Raw genomic sequence first — 27,011 nt, forward strand, 5'->3', positions numbered from 1 at the left:
CACTCCCCTGGACATGTGTCCTTACCACCTCCACTGGTTGCATTTTGCCTTACGCCTCTTCCCTTGCAGAATATGTTCCTTGAGATGCCTTACTTTTCCCATTACTTTATTTCAAATTGTAGCCTCTCATAGATATTCTGATGGTTGGTTGGTGGTTTGTCATATGCGTGGGCCCTTGCTCCAAAGGAGCCCAGGAGAGCAAGTTCCAGCCTTCTACTTTGGGGAGGTAGGCTCACAAGGTAGGACATTCCCCAGATATTGGAAGTATGTTCAAAATATGCTGTGCAGTCACAAAATATAAATGCTCTTCACTGACACGGAGTGCTATCATTAAAAAAAAAAAAAAAATCTAGCTCAGGAGACCTGAAGTTATTTTAAAACTTTATGTGTAATCCAGAATCCATTTCCCATAGCAATTGTTAAACAATCTGTCTGCTTTCAAATTTATTATTCTTCATTCCTGACCTTGTTTCTAAGCTTAACCAATCACATATTTTCTCATTTGACATCCCAGTAATTAATAGCTGGAACCCACTGCCTGGAGAATGGTTTCCATTGTGAAGTGGTACTCCTTAGCTGGAAAGTGGGATGAACAGGCAACAGAATGCTTTATTTATGGAAAAGGAGTAAGAGTGTGAGTCCATTATCAGAAAATGCAGCAAGTGTGTAAAATATTGGGCTGCCATGTTAGAGCTCACCTGTTACCATAAAAACCTCTGTACTCAGCAGCTAGGTCAGTGGGAAGCCTGCTGCACAGTACAAATGGTATATTGAATTATATGACCAGTCTTGGCATCAGTTTACCATATTTTTAAATAACTTTTATTTTATTTTTTCTTCCTTTCTTTTAGTTCCTTTTTTTTTTCTTGCAAGTAGGAAGCAGGAATGACTGTTCAATTATTAGATATTCAAGTTTAGAATTCACTGTCATTACTGCACAATTCATTTGCTGAAATAACAAGTAGCAGATGCTACAGTGCAAGTTAATGAATAATTCTTATTTGTACTCTGGCCTTTCATTGCAATTCATTTGTTACATACATGTGGGCTTAGTAATTATTATTCTCACACTTTCTAAAATGTTTTTAGCTTTTTAAAAAGCATTTTGCTCATTTTTTATTTCCTTCTGTTTGTTTCATTCTATTTATTAAATTCTCCCATTTATCCCAATTGTTTGGGAAGTCTCACGGCTCTTTATGGTTCGCTTCTGAAGAGGAATATGAAATACTTCAATTGATTTGTTCCTTATTGCAAATAAGCCAAAGCCATGGCTCATTTACCATTACCGGGTTTGTTTACCATTTCACAGGCACACTTGAGGCCTCAGCTTTCAAGGGCATGTTTTCAGCCTGTTACAAACCATGCTTGGCCTTCCTTGTCTAAAGTCTGCTCCTTCCTAACCAGGAAACATGGCAGGAATGGAATTTTCTTCCCATTCCAGTTTCTCTTTAGTGCTTGTGTCCAGAAGTTGATATGGCATAGCTAAAATTAATACCTGAATTGACCCAGTTCACCTTCTGTTTAGAAACAACAACAACAAAAAAAATTGGCTAAAAAGTAAAGGCCTGGGTATTTTTAGAAAGAGCAATAATTAGTGTAAAATGTCACAGAAATATAATACATTTAGATTAATGTCAGACAAAAGTTATTTCCAGCAAGCTTCTCAAAGACAAGAAAAGGGATGTTGGAGATATTGGGAAAAAGTATAGTGAAATTGGTAAGAATAAATAAGCTGCAGTGAAGCCTGTCTGAAGCATTTGGAATATGACTGCAAGAGGCTCAGAATAGAATAGAGTAGGAATCTATCCCTGTTTATCTTTTTACCTCCCTATCCGTCTTGTATAGATATTGGAGTAAAAAGATGAGGAATGTTGCCCCTTGTTCCTCTCTCTGTGACTCACAACAGTAATGCTAACGTGAGGAAATGGCTTCAGACATGAACAGAGGTGGGGAATGGGAAAAATGGTCAGTATTAAGAGGCATGTGGCATGTGTGAAGATTTAGGAATTTAAAACACACACACACGGTGGAAGCTGGTAAGCCTTGACTTTTATACACATTTCTGAATTTTAACTCTGAGAGAAGGAAGGTTTCTCAATAGTGGCACTATTGATGTTTTTTGGGGTATAATTCTTTGTCGTAAGAGGCTGCCCTGTGTGTTGTAGGATGTTTAGCAGCATCTCCAGCCTCAACCCACTCGATGCCAGTAGTATCCAGTTGTGACAGCTAAAAATGTCTCCAGATATTGCCAACAGTTGTCCCAGGATGAGAACCACTGCTGCAAAGGTCACACGATGTGGTTGGGCAGGGTGAGTATGGGACCTTGAGCTGGGGTAAGACCTGAGGGGCAGAGTTGTGAGAGTTGTGGCGAACGTTTCCAATTTCTCCTATGGAGAAACGGAAAGAGATGGTGGATGAAGGAAATGGAGTGGCATGGTAGGAATGGAGTATGTAAATTCCTAAAAGAGAAGGAAAGAATCCTAAAGGCTGAAATAATTTTTTAAGACAGTAGATAAAAAGTCATGTAGCATTTAAGGAGACTTATTTTTTCTAGAAGGTTGATTTACATGTTTATTGAGAGGGAAGGAAAGTTAGTTAATCAGAAAAAGAAGGGGGAGGTGAGGATGGTAAATGAGTAAAAAAAAAAAAAAAAAAAAAAGTTAAATAATGAATAGGACTGGCCAGGCGCGGTGGCTCATGCCTGTAATCCCAGCACTTTGGGAGGCCAAGGCAGGCGGATCACAAGGTCAGGAGTTCGAGACCAGTGTGGCCAATATGGTGAAACCCCATCTCTATTAAAAATACAAAAATTAGCCTGGCATGGTAGCGGGAGCCTGTAGTCCCAGCTACTCGGGAGGCTGAGGCAGGAGAATCGCTTGAACCCAGGAAGCAGAGGTTGCAATGAGCCGAGATCGCGCCACTGCACTCCAGCGTGAGCAACAGAGCAAGACTCAAAAAAAAAAAAAAAAACACACACAAAAAACGAATAGGACCTACTATTTGATAGCACAACGGGGTGATTATGGTCAATAGTAACTTAATTGTATGTTTTAAAATAACTTAAAAGAGTGTAATTGGATTGTTTGTAACTCAAAGGATAAATGGTTAAGGGAATGGATACCCCATTTACCCTGATGTGCTTATTTCACATTACATGCCTGTATCAAAACATCTCGTGTACCCCATAAATATATATACCTACTATATATCCACAGAAATTAAAAATTGAAAAAAAGTGGAAATAGATTGAAAGCTCTCTCTGTAGAGTAGAAGTTGGATAGATTTTGCAGAAATAACCTTAATCCCTTATTCCTCTCAGTGAAGGAGCCTATGAAATAAAGGAGAATTAAACATGTAGTTCTTATAATTTTCATTCCTTCATTCACTTACCTATATCCTATGTCCCATGTACTATATTATACACTAGACAGTAAGGATAGAAAGATGGATAAGAAACAATCCCTGTCTAAAGATGTCCACAGTATACTAGGGTAGACAAAGATGTGTAATCAGTTTGATTGAGAATCTTACCTCAAGAGGCATAAGCTTGAAAGTCTCATCATTTCTACACTTGGTATTTTGTCAGATTTCATTGCTTCAAAGTATCAGCCTCCTTAGTTATTAAAATTTTCATTCTAGGTATTGAGATTAGGTTCTACTGATTTAAAATATTGGTCTCATATTTATTTCAAAAACTTCCTCCATGCCTTCCAGAGCAGACTAGACCTGTAGTTCCAACTTTCTTTACACACACCCCTCTTTTTTCCATGTGCCTGCTCTTCCGATGGTGGGGTCAGGAGGTTTAAGAAGGAAAACAGACAATGCCTTAAATGTCTGACTGCCGCCATGTTGCTATCTGCTTTCTGTAGGTCATTGTTAGTGAGAATGCATGGGGTTCCTAACAGCCCCACTGATAACTCAGTATCAAGCAGTCCTCTATGCTTTGATGGCCCTTTGCAAGACTTCTGCATCTGTCAGCTGACTTCCATTTGGCAGTGGTGAAACACATTCTTCTGATACATAGAAATCCCTTGTCCCATGTTATGTTCCATGGCAAGTGTGTGGGCCTCAATCTCCTGTGCTCTCTGTGATCCCAGCTCTGGGGCCTGTAGATTCCGACAAGATCCATAGTCCAGATATCACCGGATTTCTCTGTAGTCCCTACCAACTCTCCCCAGTCCTCCAAAATTCCTGGAAATTCATAGCGTAGGGGGAGTCAGCAAGCTTTGTGGCAGAGGAAACATCCAGATGGGGACTGGAGATATCAGTCTCCTCTTGAAGACACCGCAAAACTTTACTAGTATCATGTAATAGGTACAAATGTCCTGAACAGAACACGAAAGACACTAACCATTAATGAAACAAATGGACAATTTGGACAAATTCATAATTTATTTACTTATTTTTCTTTCTTTTTGAGACAGGGTCTTATTCTGTCTCCCGGCTGGGCGGGAATGCAATGGGGTGATCACTGCAGCCTCAACTTTCAGGGCTCGGGTGATTTTCCCTCCAAGACTCTAGGCTCAAGTGATTTTCCCTCCCAGTCTCCTGAGTAGCTGGGTCTACAGGTGTGCACCATGCCCCGCTAATTTTTGTGTTTTATTTATTTATTTATTTATTTATTTATTGAGACAGAGTCTCGCTCTGTTGCCTAGGCTAGAATGCAGTGGCGCGATCTGGGCTCACTGCAAGCTCCGCCTCCCGGGTTCACGCCATTCTCCTGCCTCAGCCTCCTGAGTAGCTGGGTCTACAGGCGCCCGCCCGGCTAATTTTTTTTATTTTTAGTAGAGACGGGGTTTCACCGTGTTAGCCGGGATGGTCTCAATCTCTTGACCTCGGGACGCGATCCGCCCGCCTCGGCCTCCCAAAGTGCTGGGATTACAGGCGTGAGCCACTGCGCCCGGCCTAATCTTTGTATTTTTTTAGAGACAAAGTTTCACCATGCCGCCCAGGCTGGTCTCTAACTGTATTTTAAAAATACAGGCGGCCGGGCGCAGTGGCTCACGCTTGTAATCCCAGCGCTTTAGGAGGCTGAGGCGGGCCGATCATGAGGTCAGCAGATCGAGACCATCCTGGCTAACACGGTGAAACCCCGTCTCTACTAAAAATACAAAAAAAATTATCTAAGCGTGGTGGCGGGTGCCTGTAGTCCCAGCCACTTGGGAGGCTGAGGCAGGAGAATGGCGTGAACGTGGGAGGCAGAGCTTGCAGTGGACCGAGATCGCGCCACTGTATTCCAGCCTGGCAGACAGAGCGAGACTCCGTCTCAAAATGAAAAATAAAAAAATAAGAAATACAGGCAGGGTGCGTGGGCTCATGCTTGTAATCCCAGCACTTTGGGAGGCTGAGGCGGACAGGTTGCTTGAGCTCAAGAGTTCCAGACCAGCATCGGCAAAGCAGGGAGACCCCATCTTTACAAAAAAATTAGCCTGGCGTGGTGTTGTGAGCCCATAGTCCCAGCTAAGTAGGGCAGAGGTAGGAGAATCACTTGAGCCCAGGAGTTCCAGGCTGCAGTGAGCCGTGGTCGTGCCACTGGATTCCAGCCTGGGTGAAAGAGCAAGACCCCGTCTCAAAAAGAGAAAGGAAAAAATTTAACATGAAGAACTTCCTTTCATCAAGACACCACTGAGAGAATACGACAACCCAAGGAGTAGGAAAAGAGATTTGTAATACACATCTGCAACAATGAACTTCCTCCCAGAATACAGAGGATAAAAAGTAGCAACACTTCCGCTTGCACCCGGACGGAACTTCCTGTCACGGAAAAGAACATCCTGTCACGGAGAAGAACATCCTGCAGAATTTCCTGTCACGAGGAACATTCTGCAGGAGGAAATGGAGGCTGAAAGGCTGCGACTCCTCGAGGAAGAGGCCAAGCAGAAAAAGGTAGCCAGAATGGGATTTAATGCATCTTCCATGCTCCGAAAAAGCCAGCTAGGTTTCCTCAACGTCACCAGTTACTCCCGTTTAGCCAACGAGCTGCGTGTGAGCTGCATGGAGCGGAAAAATGTCCAAATTCGGAGCTTGGATCCCTCCTCTTTGGCGAGCGACCGATTTAACTTCATTCTGGCGAGTACCAACAGCGACCAGCTCTTCGTAGTGAACCAGGTCGAAGTCGAAGGCTCCAAGTACGGCATCATCAGCCTGCGAACTCTGAAGATCCCCTCGTTCCATGTGTACGTGCTCAGAAACCTCTACGTCCCCAACCGGAAGGTGAAGTCCCTGTGCTGGGCCTCGCTGAACCAGCTGGACTCTCACGTTCTGCTGTGCTTCGAGGGAATCACAGATGCTCCAAGCTGTGCAGTGCTGCTCCCAGCGTCGCGGTTCTTAAGTGTTCACACAAGAGTAAACCAGCCTGGCATGCTCTGCAGTTTCCAGATCCCAGAGGCCTGGTCCTGTGCCTGGTCCCTCAACACCCGGGCATATCACTGCTTTAGTGCAGGCTTGTCTCAGCAGGTCCTGTTGACCAACGTGGCGACGGGACACCAGCAGTCATTTGGTACCAGCAGTGATGTCTTGGCCCAGCAGTTCGCTAGTACGGCTCCTTTGCTGTTTAATGGCTGTCGCTCCGGGGAGATCTTTGCCATTGATCTGCGTTGTAGAAATCGTGGCAAGGGGTGGAGGGCCACTCGCCTGTTCCATGACTCAGCAGTGACCTCTGTGCAAATCCTCCAAGAAGAGCAATGCCTGATGGCGTCAGACATGACTGGAAAGATCAAGCTGTGGGATCTGAGGGCCACTAAATGTGTAAGGCAGTACGAAGGTCACGTAAATGAGTCCGCCTATCTGCCCCTGCATGTGCATGAGGAAGAGGGAATTGTGGTGGCAGTGGGCCAGGACTGCTACACGAGAATCTGGAGCCTCCATGATGCCCACCTGCTCAGAACCATCCCTTCCCCGTACTCTGTCTCCGAGGACGACATTCCCAGCGTGGCCTTCGCTTCTCGGCTCGGGGGCATCCGGGGAGCAGCACCAGGGCTGCTCATGGCTGTCCGGCAGGACCTTTATTGTTTCCCCTTCAGCTAATTCTGCAGGTTGCAGTGCGGCCGAATGTGGATTTGACTTAAGGAAGTTAAGAGTATCTTATTACCGTTTCTGTGAGAGCATTTTAAGAGACGGGTTGTATATAGATCCCATCCATCCGGCTGCCAGGGGTAAGGTGTTAAGAGTTTTATGTGGAGACATTTTTGTAAAGTTATTTCAGTTAAACTGTGGACTTAACTTGAAAGTCTTTTTCATAAAAGGTACCTGTTTCCTCTTGTTGAATGTCTTAGAACAGTTAACCACCTCCCCAACCCCTTTTTTTTTTTTTTAATAATTAAGACTTTTCTAAGGACTGAAGATTGGCAAAAACTAAAATAAATTAAAGCAGCTTCTTTCACTAGTAGCCCTTTAGAGAAGCATAATGGTGGTACCGGTAAGACTGTTTGACTAGTCATAGAGGGTCCCAGGCATCTGCGCTTGAGGAAGCCAGTGGGAGTGGAGACAAGGGAGAGGTAATTTCTCGGAGTCTCTACAGAAATATTTAAGGCTGGAGTTTGGAATCATTAAATTAGGCCTACTCAAACTCAATAGCAGATCTCTTAAGATTCTCCTTTTATTGTTATCATCCATAGGCATTGGAAGGAAAAATGGATCTTTTTAAATACTTCTAAACAGTCCTTAATGTGCTTTTGTTGAGGTACCTTTCAGAATGTAAGGTACAGCAGCTCTGGTTTCTATTATGGTGACTTGAAGTTCAGATTCAAGGAATTGGCTTTGACTTTTTGTAATCTAGGAGCAGCAGTTTGTGAGAGATTTATTAAAAATGTTAAAGAGCCTGTTTTTCTACTAACAAGGAAGAAAAAAAAGTGTAATAATGTTAGTTGCTACTTCTTAATAGCCAAAGCCTGGAAATAATCTGAATTTCCAAAATGCTAAAATTCGTGCTATAATCATAAAATTGGATACTGCATAATAATAGAAAATAAGGCACACTTGTTACGTGAAACAGTATGGACCAATCTCAACATGTTGATTGAAATTAGGTAGAAGTGAGTACAAACTGTATGATTCAATTCTAAAGTTCAAAAGCAGTAAAAACTTGTCTATGGTGATTAAAGGTAGAATAGTAGATACCTCTAGAAAGAAAGGATTTTTTTTTCTTTTTCTTTTTAGGATGTTTGAGAAGTGACATGGGGAAGCTTTAGGAATGCTGAGTTTTCTTTATCTTGACACTTGTTACAGACGTAATTCATATATCTATATGCTTCACTTTTTATAGTTTACTGTGTATATGTTATTCCTCAAAAAATAAAAATAAGCAATTAGGACACTATTGTAGTTAGTCAGGCAAGGGACAATGATGCCTTGGACCTGCATGTGAGAAGTAGAATGATCAGAAATGATTGCATTGGAAGATCATTCGAAGGTAGTATTATTGATAAGGCTTGCTGATGAGAGTAAACTAGAAAGTGAAAGAAAAAAGATGGCAGCTTTTTTTTTTTTTTTGAGACAGAGTCTCGTTCTGTCGCCCAGGCTGGAGTGCAGTGGCGCGATCTCGGCTCACTGCAAGCTCTGAGGATGGCAGCTTTTTTGTTAACTTTAGAACTGGTAGATGATGGTGTCGTTTACTAACCTGGGGAGGATGAGGAGAAAAACTTCAGGTGAAGGGAATGATGCTGAGTTTTAGACATCTACTAAACCTCCAATTGGAGATACAAGGTATTCTGTAGATCAGGGTTCATGTCACGGCTGGTAATACAAATTTGGTGACTTCAATACATAGAATTAAAATAGATGGGATAGATGTGTCTTATATGACATAGATGAGGTTAATGTAATTACATATTGATAGATGAGTAGATCAATAGAGAAGATATGGGAGTGTGGTTAGGCACAAATTTTTGGAATCCTTTCAGTCAGTTTTTGATACTAACTTGATATGTGACATGAGAAATTGTGTAAGCTTTACTTAATCTTGTTTCTTCAGTGTAAAATGTCTTAGATAATAAAACTAAATGATAAAGTAGATACAGGGTTAAAGGATATGTACCTTGTCCCTTTTACATTGTAAGCATTCAAAATAAAACAATTAATGAAGAAAAGACATTGTAATCATTCAGTAAGAACTAGCTGCAGACATATATATATATATGTCTGATACTGATATGTCATTTATTTGGCAATTGACAAAAAATGACTACATAACTTGATAAACTGTTTATCCTCATTTGCAAAGAAAACAAATGCAAAAAAAAAAAATCAGTAAGAAAAACACACCTAAAAGAAAGGTAGGCAATAGTCTTGAATGGGAGAAAAAGAGGAGATCCAAATGGCTAATATACATTTGAAAAAGGCATCCAACTTCATTTATTGTCAAGGAAATGCAAATTAAAACCACAGTGCCACACCACTTTCACTATAATGGTTAAAATAAAATAGATCAGGTGGAGTGATGGGAATTAAAAAAAGAGAAGCAAATGTTGGTGCAGTTGTGAGCAAGTAGAACTTTCATATACTGTTGAGAGTGTATACTGGTACAAGCACTTGGAAAAGTTAGTAATTGCTAAAGCTAGAAGTTTGCATACTCTATGACCCAGTAATTTCAGTCCTAGGAATATATTAATCAGAAATGCATACCTGTGTCCACCGTAATTTGTTAATAGCTCCAACTGGAAACTACCCAAATGTTCATTAATAGTAGAGTGGATAAATTGTGGGATATTAACACAATGGAATCCCTTTTGCAATGAGAATGAACATAGCAGTATGGACAAATCCTGCAAACATAATGTTGAAATAAAGATGCCAAACACAAAAGAGCACATATTGTACAACTAATGCACATAAAGTCCCTAAACAGGCAAAATTAATCTATGTTCTTAGAAGCAGGATTAATGGTATAGTTGTAGGACAGAAGAGTAGTGACCAGAAGAAGATTCTAGGAAGCTAGCAATGCCGGTGTCATGCCAGACCCCTAGTGACTCCGATAGTAATGGCACTGTGTCCGAGAGTCCAAAGAAGATGCGTAGACAGCAAACAAGACTTGGGTTTATTGGGGGAACTTATATATAGGGATGGTCCAGTGGTAGTAGGCTGGACAGAAGAACCACTACTGTTTGTAAAAAGCATGCAGTTTATATAGCATTTTCATTTAGCACACTCCACCTAGCAACCTCCATTTAACCCAAAGCAAAGGACCTTGATCCCCTATATTGCCTGTGTTGTAAGGGATGGGCTGGAGGTTCAGACGTCCTTCATAGATAAGGAGTGAAACTCAGGGTTAGTCGCTCCTGATTCCTTAGTTTGGGATTCTGAGCACACATTCGTTTTAGATCACAGGGTCATTTTCAGAGTATGGTTGTTATTGCTGTCAGGTGCATCCGCTGTATAGCGGGGTACTGACTACACAGTTTTTGTTCACTAGTGATAATTCTTAGAGCTATGCCCTTAGTATATGTGTCTTGTGTGTATTATACTTCAATAAAAAGTTAAATTTTAAAAAACCTAGTAAGACTTTCTCTTGATGCCCCCACCTATGGCTTCGGGGAAGGAACTGACTCTTCACAAATGCTACCCTCTCTAAAAATATTACATCTCCATGCTCTGTCTCAGCTTAATTCTTCTCAAGGATAAAGGTTATCAAACAGTCTCTTGCCTCCAGGAGTATTTAATAACTCAATTATTCCAGCTGTAATATGAATCTTGTTCACTGCCCTCTAAGGAAAAGGTGTGTGTGTATGTGTAATTTTTTCTCCACCATACCAGGTAAGTTGCAGAAGGAGCTTTTATTGGAGAAGCTAAGAAGTGTTGAATAAGAGAGCTATGATCCAGGAATACAGTTATCATTGGAGAAATCATTCTCCTTTTCTTGGATGGAATTGGCAAAGAGTGAACCTAAGTTTAATGGTAGTGGAATACTAAATGGCTATTTGACAAGATAATTGTGACAAAAAAAAATCCCACAAGTAATTTCATAGGATAATGTCAGGGAAAACCTGTAAGAACAAGCCACTCCTTCCTTCTCTCCTCCTCTGCAGTGCTCACTCAACCATGTAAATTGATTTGGAGTTAGAGGACCTGAGTCTGATTCCATCTTCTGTGACATTCTTGCTAAGTGAACTGTAGAAAAAACCTTTCACCTCTCTGAAAAATGGAGATGAGGATTAGCAACCTGGTCAGAAACCACAGCAGATGCTTGTTTCATTTCTTTTGCGTGTTTGCCTTTACAGGCCAAATGTGTCTGTGCAGACCCTTATTGCTTCTGACCATTGTTGTACAGGAGACGGGGTGTGACCAGATAATTCTTTTTACCCATGTATAAGCCACTTTTGTTTTCTGTTTGTTTTTTTGGTATAGATGGGATCTTATCGTGTTGCCCAGGCTGGTCTTGAACTTCTGGCCTCTTGCCTTAGCCTCCCAAAGTGCTGGCATTACAGGCATGAGCCACTAGCACCTGGCTATAAGCCATTTTCTTTCTTGCTTCTTTTTTTTTCAAGACAGAGTCTCACTTTGTTGCCCAGGTTGTAGTGCAGTGGTATAATCTCGGCTTGCTGCAACCCCCACCTTCTGGGTTCAAGTGATTCTTATTCCTCAGCCTCCAGAGTAGCTGGGATTACGGTGTGCACCACCACGCTCAGTTAATTTTTGTATTTTTAGTAGAGAAAAAGTTTTGCCATGTTGGCCAGGCTGGGCCATTTTTTTACTGAAGTGTTCAGGTGGGCAAGCTCCTTCCTCCCCCACTCCTAGAGGCAAAGAAAAACAATCGCCAAAACGTAATGACAACAAATATGTCTGTGTTCAAAATTAAATTTGTGTTCTTGGTAAGCCTCATGATAGAGCCACTTACTTTATTTTGTAATGGATTATTGAAGTCAGTTTTCCAGATAACCAGACAAGTTTGTCTCAAGATCAGAATTATTTTCCCAAAGCTATAGACAGGATGAAACTAAGCAATAGTAGTTAGCTCAATTGCACAAGCAAATTTCTGAAAGATGTTGGAACTTCTTCAGAGTTAATGGAAAACCTTACAGGAATTATGGTGTATGGTAATAATCAAATGACACTTCACTCCTTTCCCACTTCTATCTGACTTAATAGTTCCCTATATTTAGGCATCTATTTATATCATGAATCCTCATGAAACTTGGACAATTTTATACCATGTTGATCACATAAAATGAGTAAAAAATATCTGGGGAAATTCTCTCTTAACCTACATTCCAGGAAAAAAAAAATAGAAACACCACATTATCATTCGAGTCTTTTGAGAAGACCTCACATTTTCTTCCAAAGGCAAGTACCCACTGACTTAGAAAGAGTGGTGTTTAAGAGCAAGATCCTTGTGCCTTGGTTTCTTCATCTACCTATAACTTATTTAAGGTATTATGAATGAGACAGTGTACACAGAGGGCCTGGCAATTAGTAAATGATTAATATTACTACTGCTGCTATTAGTTTTAAATTATCAATATGTTTGTTTATAAATTTGCTGCCTCTTCCAATAGAAATTAAGCCCTATGGTACTAGAATCTTACCTGTTTTGTATAGGTAGGCAACGCTGAATGTGTCTCAAATGGAGCATAAAAGCAAAGTCTCTTGGTAAGGATGGGATTTAGGGTCAAAGGAAATTCCCCTGAGGAACTCTAAAACTGACATTATCTTAAGTTTTAGCACTTGGGAAGTTTCAAAGACTTTCCAAAAGGATAAGTGTATCATGATATGTAGGTATAAATACCAAGACAACTGCAGAGTTATTTTAATCCAAGTCTGTTGAGGCTTTATTATGTGATACAGCATTGTGAGTTAAGGTAACAGAAAATGATACACTTTGTTCTTCAAACTTATTTGGCAAATCAAGGGTACTGGAGGTTTATGACAATCAGTAGTGTCTAAGTCAAGTTACACCCCAACTATACCAGGAAAAAGGACAGGAAAGAACACACTGTGAAATTTTACTGTGCACCAACATTATATTTTACACATCAGGTGGGCTGTTATGGAAATTAAGAACTCTGCACAAAATGTATTTTTTTTTAAAAGTTAGAAAAGGAACATTTTCTTCTAAAAATTAGTACAGCTAAACAAAATAAAAATAATAATCCTATCACACAAATTAAAAATAAAACTTGGGAAGTTTTGATCAGGCTTGCCTAAAATGAGTTGAAACCAGAGCCATTTTAAGAATCCAAAATATGAGATTAGTTTTGTTCAAAAAGAATTGTCCATAAAAGTTAATAGATGTTTGCATAGTTACCATAAAATAAGAGGTAAGCCTTTATGTATTTTTACTTCATAAAGTTGAATTTCTATTAAAATCTATTACAAGAAAGGGAAAGTAACTTTCCAGTAATATTTAGATTTTTTAGTAATATTGAGCCTATATTTATGGGACATCATTTTTTAATGTTTGTTCACTGCATATTTTGTTATGTTTGTCATAGGAAATTAAATTTGCTTACCATTCTTAACGATAATTCTCTTTCCTCATTTGATTATGCTTATCTCAATTAGTATAAGAGACTTGTTGATTTTTTTAAAAATTAAGGACATACTAAATTTCCCCGAGATAGTTATTTTGCAGTAATATAGATAAGCGACTCAGATTAACTTTAAAACAAACCACCATACATTCCATTCAATTTATTTTTGCCAGGCATTGTTTTAGCGTCTTTATACAGCCATGTACAAAATAGACAAGATTCCAGCATCATGATGCTTATTTTCTATTCTAGGACACAAAATAGAAAAAAAAAATCTCAAATAGTGGTAAGCGTTTTGAAGAAAAGTATATAGGACAGCGGGGTAGAGAATGACCAGGCGTACCATAGCTAGGGTGGTCAAGGCAGGCCTCTCTTGAGTTTAAGAGCTGAATGAGCATGGCAGAGAGAAACAGTTAACGTGGATACTGTTCAGGTTTCTTTCTCCCTGGGACCAAAATGTTTCGAAGTCTCCATATCTCCGTTTACCCTAACTTGTCATGAACATAAAACCTCTTCTTATGTTACAGGCAAAAATCTGAGGTTCACAGAGTAGTAGGGCAAGTAACTGATTCCGAAGTGTGTACTTGCCTTTATGATACTGGATACACACTGGTGTTAAGGAGAACGATGTACGTGGCAGAGGTTCGGAGAGTACTGGACATGTTGGTTCCAACTTGGGTTTATCCTGGCAGGCTCTAGGTAGAGAGGCTCAGAAAACCTGCGTCCATCCTGCCCATGTTTCCTCCCATTTCCGAAACCATGGCCCCGGTTTCGAGTCCAGAAAAAAGGAATAAGTAGACAGAACTCCCAAAGCACAGCTTTCCTGGCTGACCAAGATGTAAACAGTTTACGTGATGACTTCCAACCAAGCGCAAAAGTACAAGTGCAAAAGAAGACGGCAGACACTAAACTTCCCCTGCAGCCACGCCCTCCCCACTTTGGGAGTCTGGGTTCCCGGGAGGGAAGGCCTCCCTGTTGGTGTTCAACGTGTTACGTCACTTCCGCTACCTCCACGGCAGGCGTCGCTAAATGACGTTGCCGTTTCCGGGTCACCGAGGCAGCCTGTGGAGGCGAAAGCATCGGTGTTCGCTGATGTCCAGTCTATGGAGTCAGTTGGTACCGGTGGCGGCGCGGAGGCAGAAGGCGGTGTCCGAGTAGGGGCCTCTGCCCCACCAGGATGTTACCGGGCTTGGCCGCCGCCGCCGCGGCCCACAGATGTAGCTGGTCCTCCCTGTGCCGGCTCCGTCTGCGATGCAGGGCGGCGGCCTGTAACCCCAGCGACTGCCAGGGTGAGTGTCCCGCGCTGGCCGCTGGCTCCGTAGAAGCCGAACTGGAGGGCCAGGCTGGGTTCGGCGCCTCGCCTGGGGCAGTTCGCCCACTTGCCTTTCGCCAACCTCAGAACCTTCCTTTCTGGCCTCCGCCTTTCCAGTTCACCCTGCGCAGCCCGCGGGGGTCCTGACAAGTCTCTGACTCTGATGCCTTCTGCAGCCCTAGCATGGCCCCCGCGGGAACTTATGGGCACCTCGCGGGCCGGATTGCACCTCTGAAGCCCACTGCTTTGTACCAAACAAAATGTTACGTGCGCATCGCGGTGTCCCGCGGTTACTCACCTCCGCGGTGTTCCGCGGTTGGAAATTGCGGACTCCGCAAAGTTCCAGGGTCTTTGGAGCTTTCCAGCGCACCTTCATTTAGCGCTTGGTTGAGATTTTCTTGGCCTTCTTTTTCTTATTCTCCCAACTTGTTTTCTTAAATTTTCTAAAAGGAAGGAGGGGTGCTACTCAATACGGATCTTTCGGAAGAAGTACGAAAGTATCCGACAATCATTGAATGAACCCAGTTTGGGGCCGAAAAACAAAGGAACTTTTCAGTTCGGCTGAGCAGTCTTTTTGGTGAAAAGGTGTCAGTTGTAATTGTAACCCAGAAAAAAAGGTGGTTGAAGAGAATTTTCGTCTCTCTCAACCTTCTTTTCTGACTCAAATTTCAATGGTTTCCAAAATAACATTGAACTTCTAATCAGGCTTACCTTCGTTTTTGCCGTAGTTTCCAAAATAACATTGAACTTATAATCAGGCTTACCTTCGTTTTTGCCGTAGCTTGACACACGTTGCTTGACACAGAACTGATAGGAACTCTGAGGGAGAAGACAGAATTAAGTCCACCCTTAATCTAATCCCTCCATTCTTGGGATGCAGAGAGTATTTACCGAAACATTCATGTTCGAAGCCAGGTGTGGTGGTGTGCTCCTGTAGTCCAGCTCCTCGGGAGACTGAGGCAGGCAGAGCTTTTGAGCCCAATAGTTCTAGGCTAGCCTGGGCAATATAGTGAGCTGTCTCTAAAAACATATCATGTTTGAAAAAACCTGTAACATGTTTGTGACCTCCTGAAAGAAGTCGGAAGTTGCAGTCATTCGAGATTTTATGTAATATAAGCTATAGTAACTATGCTGTGGATATAAATTAGAATATATTCGTATCTTTTATTTGCAATAAATGTAAAAGCTGACTCTTAGACTATCAAACGGATAAGTTTTAACAGCACTATTCCCAGGGCTTTTTTGGTAGTGATAGAAAAGTGTTAACTGTTGAGTTTTTCCATATTGGCAATATACTGCCAGGTTCTCTTATGGACAAAATGAATCATCGGCTGGGTGCAGTGGCTCATGCTTGTAATCCTCAGGAAGATTGTAAACCTTAGGACGCTGAGGTGGGTGGATCGCTTCAGCCCAGGAGTTCCAGACTAGCCTGGGCAACATGGCAAAACTGCCTCTCAACAAAAAATTAGCCTGGTTTGGTGACGCGCGCCTGTAATTCTAGCCTGTACTCAGGAGGCTGAGGTGGGAGGATCGCTTGAGCCCAGGAAGTTGAGGCTGCAGTGAGCCTTGAGCATGCCAGTGCACTCCAGCCTGGGTGACAGAGTGAGACCTGTCTCAAAACAAAAAAAAAAAAAGAAAAGAAAAAGAAAAATGAATCATATGTTTATACTGTACTCCAGAATCCCCAAGTAAGTTTCTAACACAATTGTTTCTATTAACCAAGCAATTTTGGCATTTTACACTGAAATTACAGTGGCTGTTAAATTTAGTCTAAACTGCCCTTTAAGTGTTGGCAAAAAGGAGTAGAAACAGTGTAATTTGTAATCCCTCTTCTGTGTAGCTGTCATCATGTTGAAAATTATATATTCTTTGTCTCATCTGTCTGTGAAACACAGATAATTATTACCTATCTTAGTGGTCAAAATGACTTTGCGAAGTTGTTTGGAATGTTTATTACTGCAAAAAATTAAAATGTTTTTTCACACTTAAAAATGCTTAGTAGGTTTTTAAAAATAACTGTGAAAATTTAGTTTCAGTAATGAAGCATTTCTTAAAAGGGCAACCATTATTATGGCAAAATTTAAAAATCATTTAGAAAAAGAGTACTATTTAAATTGGATGCATGTGAGAAGACTATTTGAAGAACTTTTGGAGAAAGAAAATCTAAAAACAGTTGTTTTCATTTGTCTAGAAGTAAGGTTTAGTTTATGCTTCTAAAATGCCTGTGGCTGGGAAAAGCTTGTAAAGCATAAGAAGAGGAGGAAACCTTGAGGGATTGCTTGAATACTTAAAAATGAGAAATGCCTTTAAAGGCAAAATAGAAACTGTCTAAAAGAAATATGAGAGCCCTGTTTGTAATTTTGAGTTGTCTGATAGCCGTATTAAAAAAAGCAAAATTAAAGATGAATTAATTTTAATATATTCTAGAATTAATTTTAATAACGAAATTAATATATTTTAATAATATATAAAATTTTATACTATTTTATTAGGTATATTCAAAATATTTCAACATGTAATCAATATCAAAATTATTGAAGTATTTTACATCATCTTTTTGTACTGTCTTTAAAACCCAGTGAGTATTTTACACTTACAGCACATCACAGTTCAGACTAACCACGTTTTAAGTGCTCAGTAAACAGTGACTACTCAATTAGATAGTGTAGTTAGAGTTAGTATCTAAGTTATAAAGAATTTTTACAAACCAGTAGGAAAATGGACAAAGGAATTGAATACAAAATTCATAAAGTTGTTCAAGTGGCCAATAAAAATGCAAAAATGTTCCATACTTACTGAAAAACAGAGACTTTAAAGGGTTTTACTTCTCACTGCCTATTTCATTTTGGCCGAATTTTTCATAATGATGATACCTGATGTTGAGGGTGTGGGAAAACAGCAGCTCTCTTAACTACTGATTGAAAACATAAACGGTTTATGCCCTCTGACCTAACAGTTTTTACTCAGAAGGATTTACTTTAAAGAAATAATCAAAATACATATTAAAATGTTTGCATAAGTTTATTATAGTAATAAATTGGTAGTTCATAGTTATGGAGAGTTGGAAACTGAAATATATTGTGATACATTTATTATGGGCTGGTGATGTATACAACCATTTTTTTTTTAAATTATAATTCAGGGCCGGGTGTGTTGGCTCATGCCTGTAATCCTAACACTTTGGGAGGCCGAGGTGGGTGGATCACCTGAGGTCAGGAGTTCGAGACCAGCCTGGCCAACATGGTGAAACCCCATCTCTACCAAAAATACAAAAATTAGCTGGGCATGGTGGCAGGCGCCTGTAATCCCAGCTACTTGGGAGACTGAGGCAGGAGAATCACTTGAACCCAGGAGGCGGAGGTTGCAGTGAGCTGAGATTGTGCCACTGCACTCCAGCCTGGGTGACAAGAGTGAAACTCCATCTCAAAAGAAAAAAAAAAAGAAGTTATAATTTAGAAGAATAGTGACATGGAAAATACTCTTGTGTTATTAGGTAAAAACTGTAGAAAAATACAGTAAAAATATATACTGTGATATTAACAGTGAGTTTCTCTAAAAATTTTTTTATTTGTGTTTTACAAATGATCTACAGTAGACATATACTTCTAAAGAATAAAAATGTTACTTAGTTTCTGTAGTAAGTATATCCTTTTTTATAAAAAGTTCTTTGGGTTAGGATAGAGCACATATTTCTTTTTTTCATGTATTTATACCTTGCCTCATTTGGCAAAAATTCGAGAGGGGAAGACACTTAAGTATACTAGATGAACACTGAAATTAATAAAAGTGTAATTTTTAAATAGAAAATAGAAATCAAACATACTCTGTTATTATTGTCTCTAATCTGCTAGTATTTATTGTCATAAGAAAAGTAGGCTGAGAATTTAACTTTTATCCCCAGCGGAGGTCCCTCCTCCTCCTCAACCTCTTTAAATAACTAAGAGTATTGACAGTTACAAAAGACCAGCCTCGCCAACATGGTGAAACCTCGTCTCTACTAAAAATACAAAAATTAGCTAGGCATGGTGGCGGGTGCCTGTAATGACAGCTACTCAGGAGGCTGAGGCAGGAGAATTGCTTGAACCCGTCAGATGCGGTCTCAAAAAAAAAGACCATTTAGACTGTCAATGCTCTTAGTTGTTTAAAGAGGTTGGGGAGGAGGAGGGACCTCTGCTGGGGATAAAAGTTAAATTCTTAGTCTGATTAAGAGCATTGACAGTTATAAAAGACCATTTAGGGCTGGGTGTGGTGGCTCACACCTGTAATCCCAGCACTTTGGGAGGCCGAGGTGGGTGGATCACCTGAGGCCAGGAGTTCTAGACCAGCCTGGCCAACATGGCAAAAACCTGTCTCTACTAAAAACACAAAAAAATTAGCTGGGCATGGTGGCAGGTGCCTGTAATCCCAGCTACTTGGGAGGCTGAGGCAGGAGAATTGCTTGAACCCAGGAGGCAGAGGCCGCAGTGAGCCGAGATCGTGCCATTGCACTCCAGCCTGGGCAACAAGAGCAAAACTCCGTCCCCTCACACCAAAAAAAAGACCATTTAGGCAGGCCGACAGGAAGATTCTATGCAGATCAAGTTCATGATAGAATTTATTGTACTTAAGTATAAAATGAAGCTAACTGTAGTATGTGCCTCCTAGAGTTTTTGTGAATGAGAATCATTCAGCATTAGATGCCAGGCATTATAGTTGCTGATAGTGTAGTGCTGAACAAGGTGGATGGTTTTCATCTTTCTTCCACCAGAAATAAATATATTTAAAGTGCCATAGAAGAGATAGGCAGGATGATGGGCTAGAAAGTAGCCAGGACGGGCTATTTCATTCGATAAGATGGCCTGGGACTCCAGCTTTTCTGAGGTGATGACTGAGCCTAGGCATGAAAGATGAAAATGAGCAAGCCATGTAAAGGTCTGGGAGAAAGAGCAATTTGGGAAGAGTAAAGAGGAACTGTAAAGATCAGACTAGTATGTATATATGTATGTGTTTTTGAGAAAGGGTCTTGCTCTGTCACCCAGGCTAGAGTGCACTGACAAGATCACAGCTCACTGCAGCCTTGACTTCCTGGGCTCCAGTGATCCTCCCACTTCAGCCTTCTGAGTAGCTGGGACCACAGGCTAGCGCCACCATGCCCAGCTAATTTTTGTATTTTTGTTAGAGACTGGGTTTCACCATGTTACCCAGGCTGGTCTCGAACTCCTGAGCTCAAGCATTCCACCCATCTCTGCCTCCCAAAGTGCTGGGATTTTAGGTGTGAGCCACTGCGCCTGGCCCAGACAAATAGTTTTAAGAAGCAGAAAGAAACCTGTTGTGTCTAGGGTATGGTGGGGTGGTATGAAAATAAATTTGAATTTTTTTATTTTTTGTGTTTTTTTTTTGAGATGGAGTTTTGCTCTTGTTGCCCAGGCTGAAGTACAATGGCAGATCTCGGCTCACTGCACCCTCCACCTCCTGGGTTCAAGCAGTTCTCCTGCCTCAGCCTCCCAAGTAGCTGGGATTACAGGTGTTAGCCACCACGCCTGGCTGATTTTTGTATTTTTAGTAGAGACAGGGTTTTACCATGTTGGTCAGGCTGGTCTCAAACTCCTGACCTCAGGTGATCCGCCTGCCTTGGCCTCCCAAAGTCCTGAGATTACAGGCATGAGCCACTGCACCTGGCCGAAATTTGAGTATTTTATGCCATAGGCTTAGAAAAAGAGGAGTGTTTTTAAAATATCACTCTTGCCCAGGCGTAGTGGCTCACGCCTGCAATCCCAGCAAAATTTGGGAGGCCAAGGTAGGTAGATAACTTGAGTCCAGGAGTTTGAGACCAGCCTGGGCAACATGGCAAAATCCCATCTCTACAAAAAAAATATTAAAAAATGTAGCCAGGTAGGGTGGCACACGCCTGTGGTCCCAGCTACTCAGGAGGCTGAGATGGGAAAACCACCTGAGGCCGGGGAGGTTGAGGCTGCAGTGAACCATGATTGCACTACTGCCCCAGCCTCGGTGACAGAGCAACACCCTGTCTCAGAAAAACACATCTGGGTGCGGTGGCTCACGCCTGTAGTCCCAGCACTTTGGGAGGCCAAGGAGGGTGGATTACCTCAGGTTAGGGGTTCAAGACCAGTCTGGCCCACATGGTGAAACTACATCTCTGCTAAAAATACAAAAATTAGTCAGGCGTGGTGGCACAAGCCTGTAATCCCAGCTACTCGGGAGGCTGAGGCAGGAGAATCACTTGAACCCGGGAGGTGGAGGTTGCAGTGAGCTGAGATCACGCCACTGCACTCCAGCCTGGATGACAGAGTGGGAGTCCATCTCAAATAAATAAATAAATAAATAAATAAATAAATAAATAAATAAATATGAAAAAATAGAATTAAGCAAGGCAGTAGAGATGTATGTCAAGATGCAGTCTAGGAAGTTGTCATCATCTCCTATTGTTTCCTAACTCAAAAAAAAAAAAAAAAAAGATTCTCTGTTTCTTACTCTGCTCTGGAGAAAAGTTACATCAGCAGTGGTCTTCTAGACTGAGCTACTCCATCCAGGTCACACTTTTGCTTGCTACATGATTAAGGATAAAAAGGATTTTCCTGTAGTTTTGGCTAGCTGAAAGGATTAAAGTAAACCAGAGATAGTCAATCTGTTAATGGTAGACTATATTACAAATTGTGATGATGATGTTAATAAGACCGTAATGAAGTTCCAGATGATTTAGCCATGGATACATTCTTAGGGTTTTTTTTTATTATTATGAGCATTTTTTTAATACAGGGAAAGTATAAGGTATAAAGTAAAAACTATGCATAATTCAGATATTTCACCACATTTTTAGTAGTTGAAATCATACTGTATAAGTCTCCTGCTTTTTTTCACGCAACATTATAACATGAGTGTTTTTCCTTGTTATTAAAAGTTTTTAATGAATACATAATAAAAGTATAGTTATCTGCCGTAACTTAATCATTCTTCTATTAGGGAACATTTGAGTTGTTTCTGTTTTTTCCTGTGATAAATAATACTATGAGGAATCATCTTTGCATTCTATATTATGTATTTTAAATTCACACTTAATAACCTCTTTAAAAGGTTATATAACCTCTTAGTAACCTCTTTAACAGTTATTTAGCTTTCATATATTACTGCCTTAGAAATTTTGGGAAAGAATTATTGACATAGTCTCTTAAGTAAGGAGACTGAAATCTAGAAGACAGGCTGCAAGCTTGACTCTGGCTCTGAAATTAGCCAGAAATAAACTCACGTTGCAAGAAATCTTTTTGTTTATTTTTAGTTGTTGTTGCAGAAGCAACATATACAGTAGACTGAGTTGTCAGTTTGTATGAGAGAAAAGGAGTGTCTTTTTGTTGTTATTCGTAGCCTAAAAATGATGGCCAGATTTTCTCTGGAAGCCAGAGTAAGTGGTAGGTGACAAACCAGATTGGAGAGAGAGAGGACAAGTAGTGATCACTGGCAGTGGCCATTAGGTCACTAGCTACAGAGGCCATGAGAGAAAAATAAACATGGAGAAGTGTGGCTGTTCTGAGTAGACTGATGATAAGATACTAGTAACTCTGCAGTCTTAAAGACACAGCCCTTGTATACACAGCCATAAGAAAGTTCTTGTCCAGGCCAGTAGAATAGTAAGTGCCAGAGTAAAGACTTCGATGTGTAGCTTGTTTAGAAGTCACCTTGAAAAAACAATATTAATGGTGGGTAATATTTTTCACTATCTCTTTGCTTACTGGAATTAATGAATTCAGCAATTCTTTTTTTGTTGTTTTTGAGATGGAGTCTTACACTGTCACCCGGGCTGGAATGCAATGGTGCGATCTTGGCTCACTGCAACCTCTGCCTCCTGGGTTCAAGTGATTCTCCTGCCTCAGCCTCCCGCATAGCTGGGATTATAGGCGCCCACGACCACGTCTGGCTAATTTTTTTGTATTTTTAGTAGAGACGGGGTTTCACTATGTTGGCCAGGCTGATCTCGAACTCCTGACCTCGTGACCTGCCCACCTTGGCCTCCTAAAGTGTTGGGATTACAGGAGTGAGCCACTGCACCCTGCGGAATTCAGTAATTCTTTAACCAGTGGTTGTGTTTCTATTGCTATGTGTTAGGTATTATATTTGTTTTATTGAGTTAAATGTGCTCCAGTATAGTTTTTATAATATACAGTATTAAAGGTGGTAAATGTATGTGCCATTTTCTGTCTTGTATAAATGCCAAATGTGTACTTTTAAAGTTGCTGTTACCTGAATTTCTACTGGTGTTAAAAATTAAGGACTTTTCAAAACAGCCAGCAAGAAAGCTATCAAAGATTATAAAGATAGTGTCAAAAGCACTTAGGAGTCAATTTTAAGAGGCCTCTACTGGCCCAAAATAGAACAGTTTGAGCATTAGTCAGGATAATGACTAAACTAGATTGAAAAATGCCAAGTAATGTTTAAATTTATGAAGTTGTAATGATATACACACAAATTAAAAATGTGTCACTATTACAGGACCTTGGGTAATTAACGTATTATTTTGAGAACTGGTAAATAAAGGGAAAGAAGCATTTAGTCTGACTTTCCTATATGAACTACTTTTCTGAATAACCAATAAATGATGGATATTTTCTCTTTGTAGAAATATTCTGAGTAGTAAATGAAGGAGTAATAAAATTGGTATCATCATTTTGTAACCACCTAATGAATAAATGATTCTAAGCATTGAAGAACAGTAGACACTATTATCACAAATAAATCAACCAGTTACTGTGTGGTTCCTGATGAAAGAACTCATCACCACTTAACAAAGTAGTGTTGGCCTAATAAAAAGAGCCTGAAGTTAAATAAAGCCTTTACAGCCATTGATTTATAGAACATACAGAAGAATGGGCTAAACAATACCATAGGAATTCAGTCAGCAAAATTCAGCCTGGGAAACTACCAGGACAAAAATTCAGGACAAACAACCTGGCTTTTTCAACATAAAAATTGCAGTTAAAAAAGAAAAAAAGGCATTCTGTAGCTTAAAAGAGACTTAAGAGACATCTCAATTAGTCCCAATATGTGGACTTTATCTGGACCTATTCACGTAGAAACTGGAAAAAAATTGTAACATTTGTAACAAGTGGAAATTTGAAATTGAGAATATTTGATATTAAGGTTTTTTTTAAATTTCTGGTAATGGTGTTATGGTTGTGTTAAAGTTTTTGTCTCTTATAAATACATACTGAAATATTTATGGATGAAATTATATCTGAGATTTGCTTCAAATTAATATTGGTGCAGGTAGAGATGAGATGAAATTGTCCATGAGTTGATCATTGTTGAAAGTAGGCAATGGGTACGTGGCGGTTTATTGTGCTGGTTTTTCTACCTTTGCATACGTTTGAGATTTTCTGTAACATTTTAAAAACAAAAGAGAACACTGAAAAAAAATCTAGCATCAAGTCATGGAAATGGGTCGTCTTCCAAGGAAGGACTTTTAAACTGTGGAGTAATCCCTCTTTAAACATCTTAGCACAAATTCTATGAAAATATTTCATCAGTGTGTGAAAAAAAAAGTTAGTGGCATATTGTCTTTGTCAGGTAATAATTACAGAAGATATTTTGAATAGGGCTGAACAGTCAGAACACCAGTGGCCAGGATGAAGAAGATGCTTTTCTGGAGTGTGTTTCCTATGAAAATCTGCTTTAGCCCATATTTACTGTTTTTGCTAGTAGGCAGCATATTTTAATGTGTAGGAATCTTCTGCTGTTATATTTGCTTTACTGACCCTTTAAAAAATAGACACAAATGACCAAAAACATTATAGGGCCTTCCACAGTTTCCCAAATAAGTAAAAGAATCAGTTCACATCAGAAAGTTTTTCAAGAAAATAAGTTCTAGGCCTGAAACTTGAGTGAATACTTATGTTCCCTTATGCCCTTTGTGCTTTTCATATTATCTTCAACATTCACAATAATTTATGTTCCTGATGAATTATCTCAGCCATTAAGAAATGGCTTTTCTTTCAGAATGCATATATCTGCACACACAATTCATGAATTAACATTTTTGGAAGATCATTATTAAGCAGTTAGAAAAGTTTCAACTCTTAAGTGCTCAACCCTCCATCCTTGGAAAAACTTGACTATCTGTAATGATGTAATTTGATTTCACCTAAAACTTTACAAAATATATGAATGATATCTAGATAGGGTTTTTGGGTTCTTTCAAAAAGAGAAATTCTCAGTACTGACAGTAAAAAATAAAAGAGAAGGAGGGTCACAGGAAGATAGGGACAAATTTGGTTTTCTAGTACTTGGGTAAATTGTGGAATATATTTTCCTTCTGTATTTGAGCCCTTCAAAGCTCGCAGTCAACCCAGATGAAGCAGCTGAAGTGCTTTGTAATTAGTCTTCTATTCTTCACTCAATTAAAATTCCCCATTTACTGAGGCATCTCACCAAATGTTGATCTAATTATCTGATTAAAAAATCGGTGACAGTATGAATGAATGATTAATATAATTCACTTATTGATTGTGAAATGAAAGAGGAATAAATCTTTAGCTAGTGGAAGAAGGACACAGGATAATTTTGTGTAGGAAGTCTTCCTGACCCAGAGTCCTTTATTCTGAAAAGTAATTATGCCAACATTTTTTTAGCTTGCAACCAGCATGCAAAATAAAGAGTATCTATTATGTACTATATACCTTTCAAAATACCTGAATAGCATAAATATTTTATTTGATTTTTTATATTTTTTAAAATTTCCAAATAAGTTTACAAGTTAGAGAAAATTAGAATGTTGTCACTAATTTTTCTTTACAAAATGTATTTCCTGTGTACCTAGAAGCAGTGAAACACCTCTGGAGAGGGTGGCTTGGCAATTAATTATGCAGCTAGGACTTGGTTTGAAATTAAAGTATATATATTTTTTCTTTTAGAGTGGCAGAATTTAGTGACATTTGGAAGCTTTTCAAACATGGTTCCCTGTAGTCATCCATATATTGGTACACTGAGTCAAGTAAAGTTGTACTCCACAGATGTTCAGAAAGAAGGACAGGGATCACAAACACTCAGAGTGGAAAAAGTACCATCATTTGAAACAGGTATGTGTAATTTTTTTAATGTACTTTTTTCTGTGTATTGGAATAGTTTGTGTAAAATTATTTGTTCCCTGGATGTTTGATTGAACTTACTTATAATACTGTCTGGACTGATGTTTTTTTTGTGGAAACTATTAAACCACTTATTTAATTTCTTTATTTTTTCTATTTCTTTTTGACTCAGTTTTCTACAAAGAACTATCTACTTATCTACTTAAACTAAAATTTTAATTTATTGGTATAAAGTGTATAATAATATTCCCTGTTTACTCCCAATAGCATGTGTAGTTATGTCCTTTTTTCATTCCTAATATTTGTCTTATTTTCTTGGCTAGTCTTCCCAGAGGTTTGTCTTTTATTATTTTTCCAAGTAATTTTTTTTACTTTGAACCATTATATGTTTGTATCCTATTTCATCAATTTTTGCTTTTTAATTATAGCCTCCTTTCTGCCTTTTTTTGGGTTTGTTCAGTCATTGTTTTTTTCTTTGTTTTATTGCTTTATAACTTCAACTTTTATTTAGATTCAGGAGGGTACATGTGAGGGTTTGTTACATGGGTATTTTGTGTGATGATGAGGTATGGGGTACACTTGATCTCATCACCCAGATAGTCAGCATAGTACCAAATAGTTTTTCAACCATTGCTGCCCTCTCTCTCTCTCTCATCTAGTAGTCCCCAGTGCCTATTTTTGCTATCTTTATGTTCATGTGTACCTAGTGTTTAGCTCCTAGTTATAAGTGAGAATATGTGGTACTTGGTTTTTTGTTTTCTGTGTTAATTTGCTTAGGATAATGGCCTCTAGCTACATCTATGTTGTTGCAAAGGACATAATTCATTCCTTTTTGTGGCTGCATGGTATTCCATGGTGTATATGTACCATATTTTCTTTATCCAATACACCATTGATGGACACCTAGGTTGATTCTAAGTCTTTGCTATTGTGAATAGTGCTGCAGTGAACATATGAGTGCATGTGTCTTTTTGGTAGAATAATTTATTTCTTTTTGATATACACTCTCTAATGGGATTGCTGGAGTTCTTTGAGAAATCTCCAAACTGCTTTCCACAGTGGCTGAACTAACTTACATTCCCACTAGCAGTGTATTAAGTATTGACTTTTCTCTGCAGCCTCACTAGCATCTCTTGTTTTCTGGTTCTGTCATTCTGTTATTAA

At 39.6% G+C, this 27,011-nt stretch overlaps 2 protein-coding genes across 2 annotated transcripts in view; both read left to right on the plus strand.

Moving 5' to 3' along the window:
* Positions 1-5,414: 5,414 nt before the first annotated feature.
* Positions 5,415-10,487, plus strand: DCAF4L1 (DDB1 and CUL4 associated factor 4 like 1). The gene has a single exon (XM_054484395.2). It carries the CDS (start codon positions 5,836-5,838, stop codon positions 7,024-7,026), a length of 1,191 nt encoding a protein of 396 aa, XP_054340370.1. The 5' UTR covers positions 5,415-5,835; the 3' UTR covers positions 7,027-10,487.
* The window catches only part of SLC30A9 (solute carrier family 30 member 9), a 100,259-nt gene continuing 83,734 nt past the window's right edge, over positions 10,487-27,011 (plus strand). The window contains exons 1-2 of the mRNA XM_054484393.2: positions 10,487-14,752; positions 25,674-25,838. Of these exons, the coding sequence (XP_054340368.1) occupies positions 14,641-14,752; positions 25,674-25,838 (277 nt within the window). The 5' untranslated portion in view covers positions 10,487-14,640. The remainder of the gene's footprint in view (positions 14,753-25,673; positions 25,839-27,011) is intronic.

Source organism: Pongo pygmaeus, chromosome 3, assembly GCF_028885625.2.
Source record: "Pongo pygmaeus isolate AG05252 chromosome 3, NHGRI_mPonPyg2-v2.0_pri, whole genome shotgun sequence".
Lineage (NCBI taxonomy): Eukaryota > Metazoa > Chordata > Mammalia > Primates > Hominidae > Pongo > Pongo pygmaeus.